This window comes from Dermochelys coriacea, chromosome 1, assembly GCF_009764565.3.
Source record: "Dermochelys coriacea isolate rDerCor1 chromosome 1, rDerCor1.pri.v4, whole genome shotgun sequence".
Classification (NCBI taxonomy): Eukaryota; Metazoa; Chordata; order Testudines; family Dermochelyidae; genus Dermochelys; species Dermochelys coriacea.
The window spans coordinates 126,311,543-126,336,099 of NC_050068.2; the positions used below are offsets into that span (position 1 = coordinate 126,311,543).

General features: G+C 39.7%; 1 protein-coding gene across 1 annotated transcript in view; it reads right to left on the minus strand.

The window, feature by feature from the left end:
- Window positions 1-24,557, minus strand: part of PRKX (protein kinase X-linked) — a 136,028-nt gene that overhangs the window by 14,558 nt on the left and 96,913 nt on the right. Inside the window, exons 5-6 of the mRNA XM_038387232.2 lie at window positions 17,216-17,311; window positions 12,089-12,146 (exon numbers count right to left, since the gene is read on the minus strand). Coding sequence (XP_038243160.1) covers window positions 12,089-12,146; window positions 17,216-17,311 — 154 coding nt within the window. The remainder of the gene's footprint in view (window positions 1-12,088; window positions 12,147-17,215; window positions 17,312-24,557) is intronic.

The following is a 24,557-nucleotide window of genomic DNA, read 5'->3' on the forward strand; positions in this document are numbered from 1 at the left end:
TGCTAAAAAAACCCCTCAAAAAACAGGATGGATAAAAATCAGATTTTTTTGATAAAATGCTTTTTGAAGAAAAAACCCATCTAAAAATAGTTTTAATTAAGATACCTTTGAGCTATAATGTATCTCATCATGGAATAGGGATTATAAATTCTAATTCTACTATGAGACAATTTATTCTTGTAATGTTTAAGAAAAGTTTTGTAAATGAGTTCCAATAGTTCATAGATTAGGGAACCAATCTTATGGGGTTCCAGGGGCTTCTGTATAGATTATTTAGCTTAATCTTTCTATCTACCCAATGTGACTCAGTGCTCAGTCTAGAAGATACCATCAGAGATGCTTAGTTTTGCAGTTCTCAAACTGTGGATTTATGTCTCCAGACGTAACATGCTTGTCAACAGCAAAAATGTTTTTAAATAAATAAATATATAGAGGTGAGAAATAAGACCTCAACTCTATTGTCCCTCTGCAAATTTGTGTACACAGAGTCAATCCCTTAACTCTCTCTAAAAGTGCAAAGTTTCTAAAAGTTCAATGAAAAGAAGATTGTTGGGGGTGGAATAGATCTGGACAAGGAGAAGAAGTCTGCAGATCAATGTGCGAAGCAAGGGACATATGCTTGTTTTGTTAAAATATTCTATGTTCACTGTTGAAGAAAAAAAATCCAGAATACTTAACGTTGTTGTTTTAGCTAAATAAAACAATTTAAATGTCTGTCTGGTATGTTCTCCTCCTAATACAGCATGGCAAGAAAATCCTCCAAATATTGATGATTAACCTGTTGAACTGGAGATAGTTCACCTCCAAATGACTTCATAAATATCTGCTTCAATTACCTTTGGTAAATGAAATAACCAAACAATCATTCGTTTTCTGATATAGCTGTAAAATTAATCTGAAAAGTCTTCAAAATAAATCACTATTTAAAAATGTATAGTGTGCACCTTCTAAAAATGAAGCCTACATCTATCTGAGTTGTGAAGAATATGTATTAAGCTTATAACAACCAACAAGAATGCACTTTTATGTAGAAAACCATGATTAAATTGAGTCTTCCTGAGTAGTGATTTAAATCAATTTGATTTAAATCAAATCCACCCTGAAAAAAATTAAGAAAAACATTAAGAACTTAGAAAATATTTTTTCAGATATACAGTAAAGAGATAGCTATGCAAATGATTTTAATGAGGGGTATGTACTTCACCAATCAGCAATCCTCACACTCTAGCCTGCTCACCCATTGGTGGTCTAATGATCTGATGGTCTATGGAGAACTGTCTGGTGACAAAGTGCCAGCCCTCATTTCCAGTTGCTAAACTGCAGCAGCTAAAAACACATTAAATACTGTCCTAATATGACTTTTTCCTACATGCAATTACAACTTGTATTTTGTGACTGACCTGAAGGGGATATAATCCACAAGAAAATTATTCTAATAAATGACTCACTATGGAAAAGTCAATCTAATTGCAGTGGGCATTAGTCTTCTTTATATTAGCACCCTGAGTTTCATGTATCTAGGGCAATTTCATTAGAGAGAAGAAAATAAATCTCTTAGCATATACCAAGACAAGACAAGACAACAGGCTGACTAATGTGCAAGAGTACTAAATGAATATTTAAAAGTGTTGATTTTCCACTTTTTCCCTTAAAGTCCTTTAAGCTTTACACAGGAAGATGAGTTATTAGCGGAGCACAACCCTTAACACTTTTTTGGTTTTAGGTTTTGTCTCTAACCATCTTCCTTTAACAGTAGTTTGCCCTAAACACTGCAAAAGAAACACACACACACCCACCCCCCATTTTCAGGATAATGGTGAAATTAGTCTTAACTTAATTAAAAATACAGAACTAGAAAATAATCCTCATGTCGGGCATTTCTTGAAAACTAGGATTTGGGGGAACCATACAGGCAATCAAACCAGTGTGGGAGTGGCCCATCTCTTGGATGAAAAGAAAAGGAGTACTTGTGGCACCTTAGAGACTAAAATTTATCTGAGCATAAGCTTTCGTGAGCTACAGCTCACTTCATCAGATGCATCAGATGAAGTGAGCTGTAGGTCACGAAAGCTTATGCTCAAATAAATTTGTTAGTCGCCAAGGTGCCACAAGTACTCCTTTTCTTTTTGCGAATACAGACTAACATAGCTGCTACTCTGAAACCTCTTGGATGGAAGATCATTGTCAGGTGAAAGCAGCTCATCATTCTCCAAATGTCGTATTTTTTCTAAACTACATGGAAGAATCTCTTTGCTTGGTTCCTAATTGCAGCAGAATTCTGAACCACAAGACCTCACACACTGTTGGTCTAAATTTCAATCTGTTTATCTAAACTTCTTCCAAGAATTACCCACCACTAGCAGGTTGCTTCTTTGACACTGCTGACCTTATACCAGTGACAACCTTTCCCGACTACTGTACCCCTTTCCAGAGTCTGATTTATCTTGTGTACCCCCAAGTTTCACCTCACTTAAAAAAAATCAGACATAAAAATACAAAGTGTCACAGCACACTATTACTGAAAAATTGCTTACTTTCTCATTTTTACCATACGATTATAAATTAATTGGAATATAAATATTGTACTTAAATTTCAGTGTATAGTATATACAGCAGTATAAACAAATCATTGTCTATGACATTTTAGTTCGTAGTGACTTTGTTGGTGCTTTTTACATAGCCTGTTGTAAAACTAGGCAAATACTAGATGAGTTGATGTACCCCCTGGAAGACCTCTACGTACTCCCAGTGGTACATGTACCCCTGGTTGAGAACCGCTACCTTATACGACTAACCAAATAATTCAAGCTGAAAGTGCATTTCCAAGACAAATATTCAAACATCAAAAGGAGCAAGTTATCCAGCCACAATTACACTGGGCAGTCATAACAAGCTTCATGTTTTCTCCAGTGAAAACCTTGTTGAACCCATGAGGTCCCTTCCCATTGGACTGTTAACATCTAATATTGCATCCAATCACAGAATCCGGGGGCTAGAGATCTGTGGAGGTACTTTGATTCCTGAGAAAGAAGGCTGGGGACCTGTGGTAGGAGGGATCTGCAAATCAGATCCATCTTGGCCACAGAGGGGGCATGAGAATAGACCCAAGTCTGTCTCTTTTTTGGGGGGAGTTCAGGGGAGGATATATACAGCTGCATGAGACCTGTGGCCATAGGACTGAAAGGCATCTTGAGAAAAGTCAGATGTATTAAGTAGCTGGTGCAAAGCCTTCAAGGTCCATCATAGATGTAAAGCCTTAGGTACAAGATGAGGCTTAAAAAAAATCCCTGGTGTTCATTTGAGAAGTAAGGATATCCATGGTTGGAAGTTGTATCTGGATATCAGAAAAACATCAGATTCCATGCTCTGTGGAGTACCATGTTGTATGTCTGGAAGAGACTGACCCTGCCTTACCTTTCCCAGAACTGAAGAGCTATGTAGCTTGAAAGCTTTCCTCTTTCGCTAAAAGAAGTTGGTCCAGAAAAATTCATTACCTCACCCTCCTTGTCTCACTAATATCCTGGAACCAACACAGTTATAACACCACTGCAATTAACACCTCAGCTAAGGCAAACAGGGTCTTTCCAACAGCTCTCTCCTTTAGGTGAGAGCACTCCCCAGATCTCTTCTGTTCTCCACAGGGACTTCAACAAACCAGACAATTATTGTCACAACATACTTCATATCAGACAGAGATATCTCTCTAATGATAATTGAGCACTGAGCCCATGGCATGAAGGAGACCGGGGCGGTGGGGGGAGAGGTAAGAGAGAGCGGAAAGAGGAGAGGATAATTATCAGTGAAGTTCCAGGTTTAATCAGCTCCAATGTGCATGAAAAGCAGCTAGGGGCTCTGTAACAGAAAAGGAGCTCAGGAATTCACTTCAAGGAAAAATAATACAAGGAAGTGAAAGTAACGATGAGCCTGAAACAACTGGACTGATTACTTACACCTTTACTTAGAGGAAGGCTCTCCCAAGGTCAGTTGAGAAATAGATTAATGAAGCTCTGAATGTGATCAGCGAGCATTTGACTCAGTTAACAGTTAGTTCTAGGTTCTGAAACAAGTCTAAAATCCACTAGCTGCATAATAGTATTGTGAAGGGAAATTTAATGAACTAAACAGTTGTAAACATAAGGAATGACTGATCTCCTGGTTCCAGAGTGGGCTAGGATTTGCCCTCTGGTTTTTTTTTTTTTTTTTAAAACAAACAACACTGAATATATTGAAGAGGACTCAAAAGAATTGCTAATCTGAGGAAATATTTACTCCTAGGCCAAAGTTTAGAACTTAGGCTTCTCTTTTGAGATATGAGAACACAGAGAATTAACAATTTTGGGTAACGGCAGAAACTACTGAAAATCTCTGGAATAACTTCTAGTGACAATGGACCTTACCCATGATCTGATGTGGTGTATCTCCACTGCTACAGAAACTCAGACATGGTCTCTGATTTGGATGAGTCCTTGAGGTTGACGATAGTCAGACTGTTTCCCTATATAAGCAAGTCTATGTGAGGAGTTCTCTGCCCTGGCAGAACTGAAAAGTCGCTTCTCTCTGGTTTACAGAATGAATGGGAATCAGCTAAAGTTAGGTCTGATTCAGAAATAAGCCTGTGGTGTAGAAGTATTTTCACCCTCTTTTGTGGAGGGCGGTCTTTAAAAGCTTGGTCAAGAAGATGAATGGAGCATCTGTAGGGCTTATATTCCCTCATGGAAAATGGAAAAAAAAACACTTAAGTAACTTTCTTTATGTTTCACAACAATCTTGTTGGTAGATTTGTCTGTCTCCTTAGAATGGTGTACGATAAATCAAGTGTTCTGTCTGGTAAACCATTTTTCAGGTGTGGAACCAGGGAAGTCTCTTTGTTACTGCATTATTTGCTATTGAGCTCAAAGAGAATCAAACTGAATAAAGGGTGACACAATGAAGACTGGTTATACAAAGCTGATATGCATTTGTCCTTGGGAAGCAGTTCCTTAAGTCCACTGCATCAGGATGAATTAATTCATTTGAAGATCATAACCAAATTGAATGTAGCTGTAAGGACAGACATCTGTGTATCAGCTTTTTCATCCCTTGGCTACCCAACTGGCACTCCTGCCAGCCACTCTTGTCCTCCAAGTTTATCATGGGCTCAGACAGAGTCCACCATCTGCTTAAGTTTTGTTCCCCACCCTATAGAAGGAAGCTGCTCACTGGACAAAGCAGAAATAATAAGAACATCTTGTTCTGCTTACTTTGGTCACATCTTTAAATCAGAGTGGAAAGAATTAAAGGAGATACCAAAGATGAGCAGACAAACTGCCTGCAATGGTGGAGTGATTAAGGACAGATGGACAAGAATGTAGTAAGACAGACAAAAAAACCCAAAACAGATTCAAACTGGACAATGGTGGTAGGAAGAAGCAAAACTGAAGAGAAGGGACAGCATGTGCGTAAACTGAGAAGGTGGAGAACATAAAAACGGCCATACTGGGTTAGATAACGGTCCATATAGCTCAATATCCTGTCTTCTGACAGTGGTCAGTGCCAGATAACGCACAGGGAATGAACAGAACAGGGCAATTATCAGGGGATCCATCCCTTGTCATCTGGTCCCAGCTTCTGGTAGTTAGAGGTATAGGGACACCCAGAGCATGGAGTTCCATCTCTGACCACCTTGGCTAATAGCCATTGATGGATCTATCCTCCATGAACTTACCTAATACTTTTTTTAACTCTATTTTTACCTTCACAACATAAGAACGGCCATATTGGGTTAGACCAAAGATCCTTCTAGCCCTGTAGTCCGTCTTCCCACAGTGGCCAATGCCAGGTGCCCCAGAGGGAATGAACAGAACTGGTAACATCAAGTGATCCATCCTGTTGTCCATTCCCAGCTTTTGGCAAACAGAGGCTAGGAAAACTATCCCTGTTCATCCTGGCTAATAGCCATTGATGGACCTATTCTCCATGAACTTATCTAGTTTTTTTTGAACCCTGTTATAGTCTTGGCCTTCACAACATTCTCTGGCAAGGAGTTCCACAGGTTGACTGTGCGTTGTGTGAAAAAATACTTCCTTTAGTTTGTTCTAAACATGCTGCCTATTAATTTCATTTGGTGACCCCCAGTTCTTGTGTTATGAGGAGTAAATAACACTTCCTTATTTACTTTCTCCACACCCATCATGATTTTATAGACCTCCATCATATTCCCTCTTAGTCATCTCTTTTCCAAGCTGAAAAGTCCAGTTTTATTAATCTCTCCTCATATAGCAGCCATTCCATACCCCTAATAATTTTTGTTGCCCTTTCCTGAACCTTTTCCAATTCTAATGCATCTTTTCTGAGATAGGGAGATCACGTTTGCACACAGTTTTCAAGATGAGGGCATATCATGGATTTATATAGAGACAATATATTTTCTATTGCTTTCTTAATTATTCCCAACATTCTATTTGCTTTTTTGACTGCTGCTGCGCATTGAGTGAATGTTTTCAGAGAACTATCCACAATGATGCCAAGATCTCTTTTTTGAGTGGTAAAAGCCAATTTAGACCCCATCATTTTATGCATGCAGTTTGGAAAACATAATCCCATGTGCATTACCCTGCACTTATCAACATTGAATTTCATCTGCCATTTTGTTGCCCAGTCACCCACTTTTGAGATCCTTTTGTAGCTCTTTGCAGTCTGCCTGGGACTTAACTATCTTGAGCAATTTTGTATCATTTGCAAAATTTTGCCATCTCACTGTTTACCCCTTTTTCCAGATCATTTATGAATATGTTGAATAGGCCTGGTCCCAGTACAGACCCCTGGGGGACACCACTATTTTTCAAGCTGAAAATTGACCATTTATTCCTACCCTTTGTTTCCTATCTTTTTACTAGTTACCAATCCATGAAAGGACCTTCCTCCTTATCCCATGACAGCTTACTTTGCTTAAGACTTTTTGGCGAGGGACCTTCTCAAAGGATTTCTGAAAATCTAAGTTCACTCTATCCACTGGATCCCCCTTATCCACATGCTTGTTGACCCCCTCAAAGAATTCTAGTAGATTGATGAGGAATGTTTTCCCTTTACAAAATCCATGTTGACTCTTCCCCAAAAAATTATGTTCATCTATGTGTCTGACTATTTTGTTCTTTACTATAGTTTCAACCAGTTTCCCCGGTACTGAAGTCAGGGCCTGTAATTGCCGGGGTCACCTCTGGAGCCCTTTTTAAAAATTGGTGTCATATTAGCTATCCTCCAGTCATTTGGTACAGAAGCTGATTTTAAATGGTAGGTTACAGACTACAGTTAGTAGTTTTACATTTCACATTTGAGTTCCTTCAGAATCTTGGGTGAATACCATCTGGTCCTGGTGACTTATTACTGTTTAGTTTACCAATTTCTTCCAAAACCTCCTCTAATCACACCTCAATCTGGGACAGTTCCTCAGATTTGTCACCTAAAAAGAATGGCTCAGGTTTGGGATCTCCCCCACAGTCTCAGCCATGAAGACCGATGCAAAGAATTTATTTAGTTTCTTCGCAATAGCCTTATCGTCCTTGAGTGCTCCTTTAGCATCTCAATCATCCAGTGGCTACCCCAGTTATTTAGCAGGATTCTTGCTTCTTATGTACTTAAATTTTTTTTTTTTGCTATTACTTTGCGTCTTTGGGTCACTGTTCTTCGAATTCTTTTTTGGCATTCCTAATTATATTTTTACATTTCATTTGTCAGAGTTTATGCTCCTTTCTATTTTCCTCACTAGGATTTAACTTCCACTTTTTAAAGGATGCCTTTTTGCCGCCCTCCCCCCACCTCCTTTTTTTTTTTTTTTTTTTTTAAACACTTCTGTTGTTTAGCCAAGGTGGCACTTTTTTGGTTGTCTAGCATCCCCTGGCAATGAGCTCCAAGGGTGAATCATGCATTGTGTGAAGAAGTACTTCCTTTTGTTTGTTTTAAACCTACTGTCTAACAATTGAGTTACCCCTTGTTCTAGTGTTTATGTGAAGGGGTACATAACAAAAGTATTCACTTTCTCTACACCATTCATGATTTTACAGACCTCTTTATATCCCTCCTTAGTCATCTTTTTTCCAAGATGATGATCCCAATCTTTTAAATCTCTCCTTGCATAGAAACTTCCATATCCCTAATCACTTTTGTTACCCTTGTCTATACCTTTTCCAATTTAAATATATTTTTTGAGATCAGGGGACAAGAACTGCATGCAGTATTCAAGGTGTGCCAGTACCATGGATTTATAACTCACGAAAGCTTATGCTCAAATAAATTTCTTAGTCTCTAAGGTGTCACAAGTACTCCTTTCCTTTATATCACAGTTAGCAGTTCTACAGTTTCATAGTTAAGTTCCTTCAGAACCCTTGGGTGAATATCTGGTCTTCATGACTTATTTCTCTTTAATTTATCAAATTGCTCCAAAACCTCATCTATTGATACCTCAATCTGGGACTGTTCCTCATATCTGTCACCTAGAAAGAATGACTCAGGTGTGGGAATCTCCGTCGCATCCTCTTCTTTTCAATGGCCTTGTCTTCCTTGAGTGCTCCTTTAGTAATTTGTTAATCCAGCTGCCCACTGATTGTTTTGCAGGCTTCCTGATTCTAATGTACTTAGATTTTTTTTTTTAATTTTGTTTTGCACTTCTGTGGGGTTTTTTTGCTAGTTGCTCTTCAATTTCTTTTTTAGTCTGCCAAAAGTACACAAAACTAAAATCTTCCAGTGCTTAACTCTCCCTATGAACACCAAAAAGAGAGTCTTCCAGTCTCTGTAGCTAGACTTTGACACATCTATCATGTAAACTGGTTAGAGTAAATCCCTGACACCTGATACTGCAATAACCATTTCTGAAAAGTGAAACTACAGAATTTTGCAGTTTTATGGAAGGAGCATTAGTGAGGTTTCCAACATACTATGCAAAAAAAAACCAGAACATTTCCCTTTCGCCAGTTACTACAGGAATTCTACCAGGCTGGATCTTCACTGCTAGCACTGAGAAACTGTGGTAACCTTGTACTATATTCAAAAGCTTCTCAATTTCACAATGCAGTACTGTTCAAACTGTAACTTGTGACATTTATGAAAATGAACTGAACTTCAGATGTACTTTATATCCTAATAAAGAAAATGATTGTAATTGTCTTGCCCAGGACTGATTTTACTTGGCCCAATCTCAATACCCACCCACATGCTTATTCCCAGCAATGGCTAAAGCAGAGATTTATTGCTGACAGCAACAAACTGTCAGTTTTAAGTGTCTGGCCTTATAAATGTATACATTTTAAATCAATTAAGTTAGAATTATAATAGACCATTGCATCTCCGGTTTCAAACCTTCATACTTTCTCCATCACAGATAAATTATACTTAAATGCAAATATAAGGCATTTTTTCTTACACCTACACATTGGCATCAAAGAGATTTCTAGCCTACTTTATATCCTGGACATGAAAACTCAGCCTATAAATATATAGTACTTGATGGACTTAACAGTTGTCTTCATTCCTCCCTGAAGGCTAAAAGGAATGCAATGCTCCAAAATGTTTTTAGCTCTAACTTCTTCCATCTTTTGCTATTAAAACAAAATCTTATTTTAGGTTTTCAAGACATCTTATATTGGATATGCTTACTTGCCTAAGGATTACCTTCCACTTGGTCATTACTACTGCCACTCTCAGCTCAAGTGCTCTATCAGATCAGTCCCTCAGGTCTCTATAGATGTCCTAATTTGTTTCTACGTACTCTATGTACCTGATTTGTTTCTTTTACTTGCAGATATGTCTCTAGTTTTAGAGCATATACACCGTATAATTTGCTTAATTTATCACACTGCTAAATAATTTTCTTCTTGGGAAATACGGTGCCAAACAGGGCTTGAACTATTGTTAACTTACAAGCACTTCTTCAGTTTTGAAGCCCTAGGATACTGCTCTTTATTATTCTTACTTGATGTCATGCTGAGCCTCTGGGGCCTTTTACGTTAAAAGATTGTGCTGTGCATAAAAAGCAATACCTGGCATATACGACAGTGTTGTTTTGTTAACGCACTTGCACAGATGTCCATGGTTTCCCATCAACAGTTGGAAACCAGACTATCAATTTTCTAATGTAGATTGGAGACTTCTGATTTAGAAAATAATTGCTCTGAAAATGACCTTTTAAAACATTTTTAGAGCTGCGTTTCTCAAGCTTTTAATGTATGTTATATTCTAGATACACAAAATTATTACTCCTTCCTGTAAATAGACTTATTACAGATTAACTCTTTTGGTTGTGTGTACAAAAACAGAAGCGTCACTTTCTCTCTTTAGAATAGTAGTTTGTTTTTACACAGATTTCATTTTCTTTTTAAGTAAATGTCATGAGCAATAAGTATGGGGAAAAAAACCCAACTTCTCTCTATCTTGGAGCTGATCCAGCAAAACATGGATCTGTATGATTAACTTTAATCTTCTGAGTAATCCCACAAATGTGGATTTGGGATTGGTACTGATATTACTGGTGCTGTGAGCTGATAAAATTATTTAAATGGGACTATTCACATGTAAGAAGTTAAGCACAGGGTTAGGATCAGAGCCTTTTACAAAAGAACAGTTATTTACCCTAGAGTAACTGTGGTTCTTTGAGATGTTCTAGTCAGTGTGGATTTCACTGTAGGTGACTGATAACTAGCATCCTCCCTGGACAATGACAGTGAAGAATTGCAGCTGGATTAGTCAACTGACTATTGAAATCCTGCTGTCCTGACCTTGGCATCAGATCTATCTGGCACATCAATTGCATAAAGTTTGACAAGTATCTGTGGGTTTGTTCCACATTGGTACTTTGTAAATCTTAGATAGGGGCACATTTCTGAAGCAGGCCAAAGATGGTGCCCGTGTGCTACTAGAGTATGCTTTGATGTTCAGAAGAGGCAATATGAAGAAGATGGGTAGAAGACTGTTTCCTTTTGAAAAAAAGGGATCCATATCCATGAGATTTAGAATAGTAGAAAAATGGCAATAAAAGACATTTTATTGGAGGGATACTATATGTCTGAATGAAACTTGCTACTGGTTACCTGGGTGGGCAGCTGACAGTACATATTTAAATCTACAGGAATTTCTAGGATGCTCACATCTCAATATCTGATTTTTATTCCACTTAAACACAAAACAGGATATGAAGTTATTAGGTTCACACCTTGATGTTATTTTCTATTCTTGTTCTATATTTAGAGGGTACTCTGTACAACGTGTACACACACACACACACACACACACACACACACACCCACCCCACCCTCCCACCCCCCTTTATGGACATGGTATTACATTCATTCCACAACAGAATGGTGACAAGCAGGGGGATCTAAGATCTGCTGCTTGTGAATTATCACTATAACAAGAATGCTGATACCATTTCCTTTGGCTATGGGGGTGCCACAACATTATGGGAGAATCAATTTAAACTCGGGGGGGGGGGGGGGACAGGGACACTTTCTAAATGAAGCCAATTCAGTATTGGGTATCTTTGCCTCCAAAGAAAACATCTTTTTAACATGAAGTAGTAGTTGTAATTTTCCAAATGTTAGTAACATTAAAACAAAACAGCTTGAAAATATTTAAAATATTTTAACACTCAGTCATTTGTATGCTACACATACAGTTACACGATGAGGTTGTTCCCTTCAGGGGGAAAAAAAAAATCATTAATACAGTCCAAGGAAATAGAACCGCAGAGGAAAGGAGAGCATCTGGACAAAGTGCCAGATGGCAGCCCATTGCAGTAGATCACCCCATCACATACATACATACACCCCCTCTCCTTCCTCGCTTCTATTTTCTCTTTTCCTTACATTGAACTGAAAGTATGGTGCAATTATATATTCAACACCAGTAACAGCAATCAAGTGCAACAGAGGTACTTTTGTAAAGTTTAAGACAAAAATCAACTACAGCATTCATCCAACTAATACAAGAATGAAAAAATTCAGAACACAAAAATGTAATATTTTTCATAACTAATTTAGATGTTCAGTCCTAAGTAACAGAACAGAAGCACAAGTGGATCTCAAAATGCATGTGTACATTTAACATATTTAACACTAACCTTCATATTTCCCAATCGTCTTGTCCTGTCAACCACTAGAAGCTTCTTAATAAGGTCCCTGTAACAGAGGAAAAAAATGTCATCGTTTTATTTCATTAGGATATGCATAGTACAGACCACTGGAAGCACTTATTTTACCAGCATAAACATTTTGTGCATTTTAACAATTCACATTTTCCCTATTTCAGAACGTTTTACATTCAAATGGTTCAAGGCTGGTATGAAAACAGGTAACCGGTCTCAGAAGAACATAGAGGAACAGAGGTGGGCAAACTATGGCCCGCAAGCCACATCTGGCCCACGGGAACCTTCTGTCCGGCCCCTGAGCTCCTGGCCCGTGAGGCTAGCCCCTGGCCCCTCCCCTGCTGTCCCTCCTCCCCCACAGCCTCAGCTCACTGCGCCACTGGCACAATGCTTTAGTCAGCAGTGCAGCTGCAGAACCGCGGCCTGACCCGGTGCTCTGTGCTGCACGGTGGTGTGGCTGGCTCCAGCCAGGCAGCATGTCTGCCTGCCTGGTGCTCTGGGTGATGCAACCGTAGCACAGCCAGCCACCAGTGCTCCAGGCAGCACAGTAAGGGGGCAGGGAGCAGGAGGGGTTGGATAGAGGGCAGGGGAATTTGGGGTGGTGGTCAGAGGGTAGGGAATTTGGGGTGGTGGTCAGAGGGTAGGGAATAGGGGGGTTGAATGGGGGCAGTCAAGAAGGAGGGGGGGTTGGATAGGGCAGGAGTCCCGGGGGGCCCATCGGGGGTGAGAAGCAGGGGGAGTCAGATAGGGGGTGGGGGACGGGCCATGCCTAGCTGTTTGGGGGAGGCACAGCCTCCCCTAACCGGCCCTTCATACAATTTCGGAAACCCGATGTGGCCCTCAAGCCAAAAAGTTTGCCTGCCCCTGCTATAGAGTGTGGTTTCTTAAGAAAAGATTTGGGATACAAGTTCCTTGCCCTCCTGAAGTGTCTAACCTTCCTTTGCATGTTGTTAGGCATTCAAAATCTTAAGTCAAAACTGAACTTCCTTCAGAGCATGGTTTTAGACTAGACCTTATAGCAAATTAAAAAAGATATATAATTTTCAATCGTTAGGTTTCAGCCAATAATATATTGAATTCTACCTCAGTTAAAAATAAAGAAAATGTGGAACAGCAAGTTCTCTATTTAAAATATAGTGGGGACTAGCTTGCATTCATAAGTCCTCCATAGAAAATGAAATGTATACTTTGAGACCCTAACAATATTTTATGAATTTTGCATAAAGCTAAATTCAACTTTTTAAAAGCCGAGACAATGCTTAGAAAATCAAAAGTATTACGTAAATACATTTGTAAGTACTATGTTAACAAAATCAAGGATCACATTATGTTTTGTTATTCTTGTGTAAATCCAGAATAACTCCATTAAGGCCTGGTCTACACAAATCATCTTATGTTGACCTAAGTATGTCAGTGTACACACTACAACCTTGTTGCGCCAATATAAGTGCCCTGCTACACCTACATAACTACTCCACCTCCATGAGAGGTGTATGGATTATGGTGGTGTAGTTAGGGAGATGCAATGTCTGCGTAAACACTGCATTACTTACGTATTCTGTTGGCTGTCTTAATTTCACGGGTCCATGCTGGAGCCGTGAAATTGACAAGAAAGCCAGGCATCTAAAGCCCGGCTGCCCCTAGGTATCTGTTCCCAGCCGGGCTGCTGTCTGGAGGTGCCTCTCTTTGTGAGATGAGGCTGGCCCCAGCCAGGAGGTTGCCCCCCACTCCCAGCCAGGACCGGGGCGCCAAGAGCCAGGGGTGGGACGGAGGGAAGAGTGTTCCCAGCAGGGAGCTGCATGGAGGGCTTAGCACCTCACACTGCCACTCTTCCATCGGTGAAAACGCTCCTGGTGAGGACGTGCACTACCGACATGAGGAGAGTAGTAATTACTGCGGTGGTTGTAAGTTGACCTAATATAGGTTGACTTAGGGCATGTCTACATTAGAGCCCTAAGGCAGTGAAATTACCTTGGACATGCACTAGTATTACGGAGACTAAATTCAGCAACAAATTTCTACAGTTCTCTCAATAACTATATTCTTAATTATCTGCAACTTAATCTCTTCAATGAAAGCAAAGTAACAGTTTTGTATGTTCCACAATAATCAATGTCTAAGACAAAACATACAGCTTAGCCATCTTCGCTGTTCTGCAGCCTAAAGAAGAAGGAGATGCTACTGCAATCTTCCTTGTATGAATCTCCAAAGGACTTCAAAACAGGACTTCACAGAAAGCTTGTAAAAAAAAAATAATCATATCTATATTTATCTAACCCAGCAAATAAATATTGTTTTTTTCCTTTGAGAAACCAGGTTTCTTTACAGCAAGAAGGCAAATACAAGGGACAGGGACAGGATGAAATAAATCGTAGCCCAAAAGACCAGAGAAGATTGTACCAAGTGTCCTAGAAATCTTAGTTTGGCATATTGAGAATAGTGAACTGAATAATAAATTTGCTAAACAGCTTAAAAACTGTCATATGGGCAGAGCAAATATTTCTGAAACTCAGTGGAAAAAAAAATACGGAGCTGTCAGCTATGTGGGAATACAAATGTGAAATTGGAAGGAGATTTCCTAATCTCCCATAAACATTTCAGCCAGTAAGTGGCTAGATTTAGATTCAGTCCTGTGATTCAGTCATTTGTAGTCATTCCTGAAGGAATTTCTCCTCCTCCAAGGGCATCCCAGAGGACACTTAAGGAAGGGTATGTGTGTGTGTGTGGGGGAGGGGGAGACGGGGACAAATCCAACCATTCTTGTTCTAAACAAATAGATACCCTTTCAAATAGAATAGTGAAAAGTAATTCATATTAGAAATGAAGAGCCAGATCTACTGCTGGATCCCACTGGGTTAGAAACAAGCTGTGTAGCCGCTTACTGTGTCATTTAAACCAGCATTGTGTTATTTAATGGATGACTTAGCAGACTAAGTTGTAGAGCTCTTCCTTTGACTGTTCCTCAAACTAGCCTTGGAAATGCAGACAATACACAGCTGAGATACGAGTTGACTCAATGATGTTGAGTTGTCACTGAAGCTGTGAATGTGTGTTGCACTCAAAGAGAAGGAGCATCCAAATTAACATCTGCATCAAGAGAAAGCGTAGTGCCTCCTTAACGTCCTTTATACACAGGATTAAAAAGTCAAGTGTTCTAACAGTTCATTACATATAGTGTTGAATTGAAGTAGGTGCTGACATCCTAGATCATACCTTCTCAATAATAATTATTTAGATTGCAGTGACACCCCTATTGTTATGCATTTCCAAAACACAAGAGACTACATCTTTGCCCTAGAAGAGTTTACTCAAAAAACAAAACTACACACCACACACACTTCAAAACAGAGGGTCAGGGAGGTGGCTGACACACCTATTAGTAGTTCTACTTTTTGAGGGGGAACAGGGTATGGGGGTACAGCTACTGATAAATATCTTCAAACCAAAGGATTATTAGATGGCTAAATTCTCTTAATTTGTGTCAGAAGTGGGTCTTGAATATAGATTAGAACTAGAAAAGGATAATAGTCAGGGCATGCAAGTTCAGGAAAGGCATTTCACATGTAGGGGATGGGAAGGAATGAAGCACAGAGAATGTTGCAGGAAAGTCAGATAAACTGGCAACAAAGATGACTTCATAGGCAGAGTGAAGAGCGATGTGAAAAAAGACTAGGTTAGAAGTAAGTAGAAAAGGCAGAGAGTAATGCAGGGCCTTACTGGCAGTAACAAGAAACTTGAACTTGAAACAGTGGAAGAGGAGAAGGTAGTGTGACATAATCAGATCAACAGTCTACAAAAGCAGCTGTTTTCTCTATGGATTATAAGGAATGGTATAGGCATCAAGTGGGACAGATAAAAAGAAGCTGCGGTATCAAATGGTATGGGCATCTGTGGTGACAGATCAAGGCCTTGCCAAGAGTCTTTACTGGCTAGACATTATGGAAATGTTGTGGAGAAAGAGTTATTTGGGCACAACCTGGATGAGAGAGGGGAAAATGAAGGGAGGTGTCAAAAATGAAAGAATAGGGGTTGAGTTCATAGTTAAAAAAAAAAGCTGATGGTGAGAAGTCAAGGAAGAGATGTCAAAGAGGTAGGATGAAATACAGAACTGGATAGCAGGAAACAGGTTAGGAGTGAAGTGATAGATTGGTGAGTCAACAGTATAAAGCAGCACTGGATGAGCTCATCCAAAAAGGTGGGTAAAAGGAAAAAAGTGAGGGGTGAAGAATAGAGCTGGGAGGGGAAGGACCCAAGAAGGGGAGGGGGGAGAAATGAGGAAGATTACCCCTCAAGAAAGACACTACAAAAATACCTAAAGAAGTAAGAGGAGAACCAGGAAAAGACAGTAGTCAAAGGGTATGATACCTAAAGTAGCCTAGCTGCTCATTGTTGGCCATCTTTCTCGACTTACAATGGAACTTGGAGACACTTGCTGAGTGTGGTGACTAGAATGTCTTTCATGGCATCAGAAATTTACTGGATGATACAAGTCAGTGATTACTGTGCGACTGAGAAATACAAACAGATGCTGACAGTACTCTAGGTTTAACTGCTTTTCATCATGATGGCCTAGTCATCAATGACAAAAACCAACTTCGTACTGTTCACCTTCTGGCCATGTGCCCAGAAATTACTGCAGACAGTACATGTGGAGATGTATACTCTTTGTTTAAAAAGATTGTATTAAACACAATAGACAAGAAGAGGAAACTACAGGAAACTGGTGGTAGCAGCAGCAGCAGCATTTTGAGGGCAGCCAATGTTCAGAATATGTACAGGTATGGGATACCAGGATCAGTCAGCATAAGCACATATAATAAGCTGGAGCATGCTCATGAAATCTGCTGATACAGCTTTAATAATGGTCTTGTGAGAAGCCTTGTGCCTGAAGAGGCATTCACAGGAGATGGGAGAGAGAGAGATTTAAATTATATTAAGTATATTTTCACTTTGATTTCAAGACTAAATTTAGTCCAAAATATTTTCCAACAAAGCATTTTAGAATACTGCAAAAAGGTATCCTCCTATGCAGATCCTTTCAAACTATGCTAAAGAGGTAATTAAAAATGATTAATGATCAGTGATGAAAGCCAGTATACTTACTTCACATACAAATCCAAATGTCTGGGGAAATCTATTTTGCCAGCAAGAATCTTCTGATATATACCAAATGGGTTGTCATCAAAAAATGGAGGAAACCTATTTGAATAAAACAACCAAAACACAGCTTTCTTTAGCAATCTGCAAAAATGTACAATGGTATTATATTGAAGTAATTTATCTGCAGACCAGATTGTTAAGTACATACTTATTCTCTATGCATCGAGGCACTGCGTACTGAAGTCAGGGTTAACCACACCTGTGTAACCAAATTAAGGTAGCTATTCTCCAAAACATAGAATGTACTGTTCACAGAACAAATTCAGAATATATTAAAAACAAAATACTGAACTATTTTTAATATTACAACAGAAAGGTCAGTCACATATAGTGAGGGAAGATTTCCCCTAGAAAGTCTGTGATTTGGCTTCTTCCCTATTGGTGAAATTTGAGAGGCAATCACCAAAACCAGCTCTTCCCTTCTAGTCTGGACACTATTGACTTTCCCTTTACCTTGGCTGCTAATTCCAGAATTAAGAAGCTGTAGTTCCTTACCTTTAAAAGACAATATAAAAATAAGGAGCCAGTTACCTCTTTTTTGGGGGGGGGCTACACCCTCTTACAGCAACTAAGAATTAGTAGGTTTCAGAGTAGCAGCCGTGTTAGTCTGTACTCGCAAAAAGAAAAGGAGTACTTGTGGCACCTTAGAGACTAACAAATTTATTTGAGCATAAGCTTTCGTGAGCTACAGCTCACTTCATTAGATGCATTCAGTGGAAAATACAGTGGGGAGCTTTATATACACAGAGAACATGAAACAATGGGTGTTACCTTCACACTGTAAGGAGAGTGATCAATTAAGAAGAGCTATTACCAGCAGGAGAGCGGGGGGGGGGAACCTTTTGTAGTGATAATCAAGGTGGGCCATTTCCAGCAGTTGACAAGAACATCTGAGGAACAGTGGGCGGGGGGAAATAAACATGGGGAAATAGTTTTACTTTGTGTAATGACCCATCCACTCCCAGTTTCTATTCAAGCCTACGTTAATTGTATCCAGTTTGCAAAATAAAAGAATAAATGGACACAAATCACACGTCAAGAATTATAACATTCAAAAACCAATCGCAGAACACTTCAATCTCTCTGGTCACTCGATTACAGACCTAAAAGTGGCTATTCTTCAACAAAAAAAACTTCAAAAACAGACTCCAACGAGAGACTGCTGAATTGGAATTAATTTGCAAACTGGATACAATTAACTTAGGCTTGAATAGAGACTGGGAGTGGATGGGTTATTACAGAAAGTAAAACTATTTCCCCCTGCCCACTGTTCCTCAGATGTTCTTGTCAACTGCTGGAAATGGCCCACCTTGATTATCACTACAAAAGGTTTTCTTCCCCCCGCCCCCGCTCTCCTGCTGGTAATAGCTCATCTTAAGTGATCACTCTCCTTACAGTGTGTATGGTAACACCCATTGTTTCATGTTCTCTGTGTGTGTATATATAAATCTCCCCACTGTATTTTCCACTGAATGCATCCGATGAAGTGAGCTGTAGCTCACGAAAGCTTATGCTCAAATAAATGTTAGTCTCTAAGGTGCCACAAGTACTCCTTTTCTTTTTAAGAATTTGTATCCTCTCTTGGGCTTCTCTTTCTACAGGCCGACATGTTTGTTCACCAGAAAGGTGACATGTATCACTATGCCAATATATCAGTTCAGTAGGTTTAATGAATTCAATTCTGGACTCCATGCACTTCCCGGAATTCTGGACATCCACCTTTCTAAAAGTTACCCAAAAGAAGCTACGTGCAGTTACTGCTCTCACAACCACCACTCTTGGCCTCCATACATGGCACGTGAAGTCACTGTTAGCAATGCTTATGACAAACTGAAAAGGGTTGCAGCTCCTCCTCTTCACTGGAGTCAAGGCTGCAGGGGGAAAAAAGCCACCACTAATTTTTACTTTACATTAAGTCTTTAGTAGTGTAATGCCTGTGTAGGCTAGGAAGAAGGCTGGTGTTTTTAATTTATTAGCTAGAATGTTTTAAAGAAGTGCTGAATAAGATGTTATTAAATCCTATCTACATTAGGTTCTAACACCCTTAAAAGTTAGTTTCCTCCTTACTGTTTTAACACGCTTAGCTCCTTTTTTTAGAAATGTGGTGAACTCTGTATACATTAGGTGCTAATACTTTGCAAACACTTGCTGGTCTAGACAAGACCTTAGTGCCAAAACAATAAATATTTTCCTCCTATGTGATTTTCTTTCTGCAGTCTTGTGTTTTTGTTTTTTTAAATTTTGTCTCTTGTTCCACAATTACTGCATATCAGGTAGATACTAACTGGACAATTGTTCCAATATACCAGATTCTTCATGTAACAGGTACAGGAACTGGATTAACATTCTTCTTACATTGTAGTTACCAAACCACAGTCAGAGGCAACAACTGAGTTCAGAGTTTCCCTAGATGCCGTTTGAGTGTCCAAGAAAAAAAACAAAAACAGAACGGCCATATGTTCACCAAAGAAAAGAATGATAAATATTTTTGGTAGGAGCAGACAAGAGGATGGAACTTTATTTTTGTTCATAAAGGCAAAAGTAACAATGAACCTTGTTTGGATGATCTCACATGAAATAGCCGAGCTATTCATCCAGGAAAACGGGGAGACGGATAGCTCAGTGGTTTAAGCATTGGCCTCTTACACCCAGGGTTGTTGTGAGCTCAATCCCTGAGGGGGCCATTTAGAGATCTGGGGCAAAAATTGGGGATTGGTCCTGCTTTGAGCAGGGGGTTGGACTAGATGATCTCCTGAGGTCCCTTCCAACCCTGATATTCTATGAAACTTCAGAACATACAATCAACAAGTTTTTCTGAAGTCTAAGGCCCAGATTTTTAAAGGTATTTAGTCACAGCTATACTCTGAGTTAGGAACCTAAGTCTCATTTTCAAAAGTGATTTAAGTACTTCAGAGTCCAGAAGTCAGTGGGATTTAGGCTTCAAAGTGCCTAACTGACTTTTAAAAAATATGCCAAAATATTTTTAAAAATCTGGGCCTAAATTCCTATCTCAGACAACTGCAAGAAAGAACAAGAAAGGTAGCGAGAGAGGGTATCAAATTTTGGATGTGCTCAATTTATTCCCCCTTATATAGCAGAGAGACTGAATGGATGTCCTGTTGCTTATTTAGAACAGCCTATAGAACTGTGTTGCATCTGTATAACATTTTTATTCATCCAAATGATAAACTTTAAACTTTCAATTTTGCAATTATGATTAAGATTCAATCCTATTTTTGACTTGGTGCATGCATTACAAATAGAACTGTTAGGTGCCTGAGAAATCTCTATCAGGAAATTGTTAATCCAGATTTATTAATAATGTAAAAGGCAAGTTAAATGAATTGTATGCAAGATGATTTTTTTGATGCAAGTTACTTCCATCTTATTTCTCTCAAGAATTTTTTTTTTTTAAATGACTGGATTCTTTCCAGGGAAAAGCCCAGGTGAAACCTTGAGAAATATGATACTCATTCATTCCCTAACAATCTATACAAGTTATTACACTGCCACAAATTAAAAATGCAGTTTCTTTCTGCAAAAGTATGCCATTCAAGTCCAACTGTAATTGTTACATAGGACAGATATGTGCTCCATCAGTTGCTTAGAGAGCTTCTGGAGCAGGAAGCAATGCTGACATCTGGATTCCATTCAGTAAAATGATAATGATATTGGAATGCAAGTTTGTGCTTCAAGAATTCTCTGCTGTTGACAATTAGAGAGACATTTTACAAGTAGTACGCTATTGTTGGAATATACATTTGTTTTCTCTTCCAAGACTTAATTGCTTAACACAGCTTTGACATTTAACATTAATCTCAAAGAAAAAACCAAAATGGCAGCAGCTTGGAAAACTGGTCCTATTTATAAACTGCTAAATGCTCAGTTATGGTTATAAAGCACTGTATTGTGTTCATTTTATTGGATACGACTCTGATCAGACTTTCCACTCATATGCACTAGTGATGTGAATAATCCCTATGACTAGCAGTGGAGCAGGGATTTTGTTTGTGACTATATATCCACTTTTATTCAACTCCTACATATCAAATACATTCCCAGAGGCAGAGTTCTTCATCCATTCTTGAGACTATTGACATCTCAGATCTATTGACATGGGGACTATCAAATGCAACAATATTCTGCATGAGAGGAAAATCTGATAGCACCCAAGTGGAACTATTAAAAGAAAGACTAACATATGATAGGACAGCAACTTTTAAGGTGGTTAGCATGTTCTCCTTGAAAAGCTTGTTAGCCTTTAAAAAAACCTGCAAAACAAAAGTTATAAAAGTTATCTGATGAATGTGCCTAATAAGTTTAAAAGGAGCAGACAGTAAAGTTAAACTGGATACCACACCAACTTGAAATTAGTCATTTTTTTAAAAAAAGATGCAGATACCGCACCTGCCCCTGAGTGTCCATCAAATTTGTGATTTTACAAATCTCCCCCTTTTCATTTTTTTTTTAGTTTCTCTCCCCTGTTGCCGTCTTAAAGACTCGCACAAATGTAAGAAAAATCAGTGAAATTGATGATATAGTTATGAAATGTACAAAATGAAAATAAAAATCTCTATTTTTTCAGCTACCGTAATCTAGGTGTGACCTGTAACAATAATAGATTTAAATATATGTATATAATCCATCCAGATTTTTTATTAATTATTAAAGTTGACCATGTCCCTTCACAGTGTAGGCCTGGCCAGAATTTGAACCCACTGCAGATCACTGTTATCCTGCTTCTGGATACCCCAGCAGCCACAGACATGGTAGGCACCCTTTTCCATGTACGTCTGGCAAGCAGGCTGTGTCCCTTCTATTGTGTTCAGACTTTATTATGATGATTCACATATTCATGTTCTCCAGGCTTGACCACTCTAATAATCCTCTAACTATTAATGAAACTGACAATCTTAAATAAATAAATAAATAAATAGATAGATAAATAAAAAGCGACAGTTGATTTAGCACTGTCTGCTTAGGAACAAAGGCTGACAAAAGTACATCCCCTGAAGTGCTTTCCTCACTGCCTCCCTGCGAAATACCACGTCAAATTCAATGTTTCTGTCTTAAACTTCAAAGCCACATAAGGGGTAGGTCACATTTCCTGGGGACTGCTTGACCCTGCTTCATGACGACTTCCCACAGTTTCTGTATTCCACTATGTGCAGGAGTCAGAACTTTCTGTACAACTGCTTCACACATCTGGAGTTAACTCCCAGAAAATATTAAAATGACTACAAACCACACTGATTTCAGATGAAAATTCCCAATCCACTTTAAATCATCAGCCTTTCCAACTTAATGTAAGAAAAAGAAAAAAAGGATTCAAAGTAAAGTCTCCTTCAGTCAGCTTAGCATAGGAGAAACGTGTGTGTGTTTGGAGAGGCACTCGTATCTCAGCAATGGGGGCCATTTAAGAACCTAGATGAACAGATGAAGTCAGTGACCACAGGCTCTGACAGACATGCACTTATAGAATCATAGAATATCAGGGTTGGAAGGGACCCCAGAAGGTCATCTAGTCCAACCCCCTGCTCAAAGCAGGACCAAGTCCCAGTTAAATCATCCTAGCCAGGGCTTTGTCAAGCCTGACCTTAAAAACCTCTAAGGAAGGAGATTCTACCACCTCCCTAGGTAACGCATTCCAGTGTTTCACCACCCTCTTAGTGAAAAAGTTTTTCCTAATATCCAATCTAAACCTCCCCCATTGCAACTTGAGACCATTACTCCTCGTTCTGTCATCTGCTACCATTGAGAACAGTCTAGAGCCATCCTCTTTGAAACCCCCTTTCAGGTAGTTGAAAGCAGCTATCAAATCCCCCCTCATTCTTCTCTTCTGCAGACTAAACAATCCCAGCTCCCTCAGCCTCTCCTCATAAGTCATGTGCTCTAGACCCCTAATCATTTTTGTTGCCCTTCGCTGTACTCTTTCCAATTTATCCACATCCTTCTTGTAGTGTGGGGCCCAAAACTGGACACAGTACTCCAGATGAGGCCTCACCAGTGTCGAATAGAGGGGAACGATCACGTCCCTCGATCTGCTCGCTATGCCCCTACTTATACATCCCAAAATGCCATTGGCCTTCTTGGCAACAAGGGCACACTGCTGACTCATATCCAGCTTCTCGTCCACTGTCACCCCTAGGTCCTTTTCCGCAGAACTGCTGCCGAGCCATTCGGTCCCTAGTCTGTAGCGGTGCATTGGATTCTTCCATCCTAAGTGCAGGACCCTGCACTTATCCTTATTGAACCTCATTAGATTTCTTTTGGCCCAATCTTCCAATTTGTCTAGGTCCTTCTGTATCCTATCCCTCCCCTCCAGCGTATCTACCACTCCTCCCAGTTTAGTATCATCCGCAAATTTGCTGAGAGTGCAATCCACACCATTCTCCAGATCATTTATGAAGATATTGAACAAAACGGGCCCCAGGACCGACCCCTGGGGCACTCCACTTGACACCGGCTGCCAACTAGACATGGAGCCATTGATCACTACCCGTTGAGCCCGACAATCCAGCCAGCTTTCTACCCACCTTATAGTGCATTCATCCAGCCCATACTTCCTTAACTTGCTGACAAGAATGCTGTGGGAGACCGTGTCAAAAGCTTTGCTAAAGTCAAGAAACAATACATCCACTGCTTTCCCTTCATCCACAGAACCAGTAATCTCATCATAAAAGGCGATTAGATTAGTCAGGCATGACCTTCCCTTGGTGAATCCATGCTGACTGTTCCTGATCACTTTCCTCTCCTCTAAGTGCTTCAGGATTGATTTTTGAGGACCTGCTCCATGATTTTTCCAGGGACTGAGGTGAGGCTGACCGGCCTGTAGTTCCCAGGATCCTCCTTCTTCCCTTTTTTAAAGATGGGCACTACATTAGCCTTTTTCCAGTCATCCGGGACTTCCCCCGTTCGCCACGAGTTTTCAAAGATAATGGCCAAGGGCTCTGCAATCACAGCCGCCAATTCCCTCAGCACTCTCGGATGCAATTCGTCCGGCCCCATGGACTTGTGCACGTCCAGCTTTTCTAAATAGTCCCTAACCACCTCTATCTCTACAGAGGGCTGGCCATCTCTTCCCCATTTTGTGATGCCCAGCACAGCAGTCTGGGAGCTGACCTTGTTAGTGAAAACAGAGGCAAAAAAAGCATTGAGTACATTAGCTTTTTCCACATCCTCTGTCACTAGCTTGCCTCCCTCATTCAGTAAGGGGCCCACACTTTCCTTGGCTTTCTTCTTGTTGCCAACATACCTGAAGAAACCCTTCTTGTTACTCTTGACA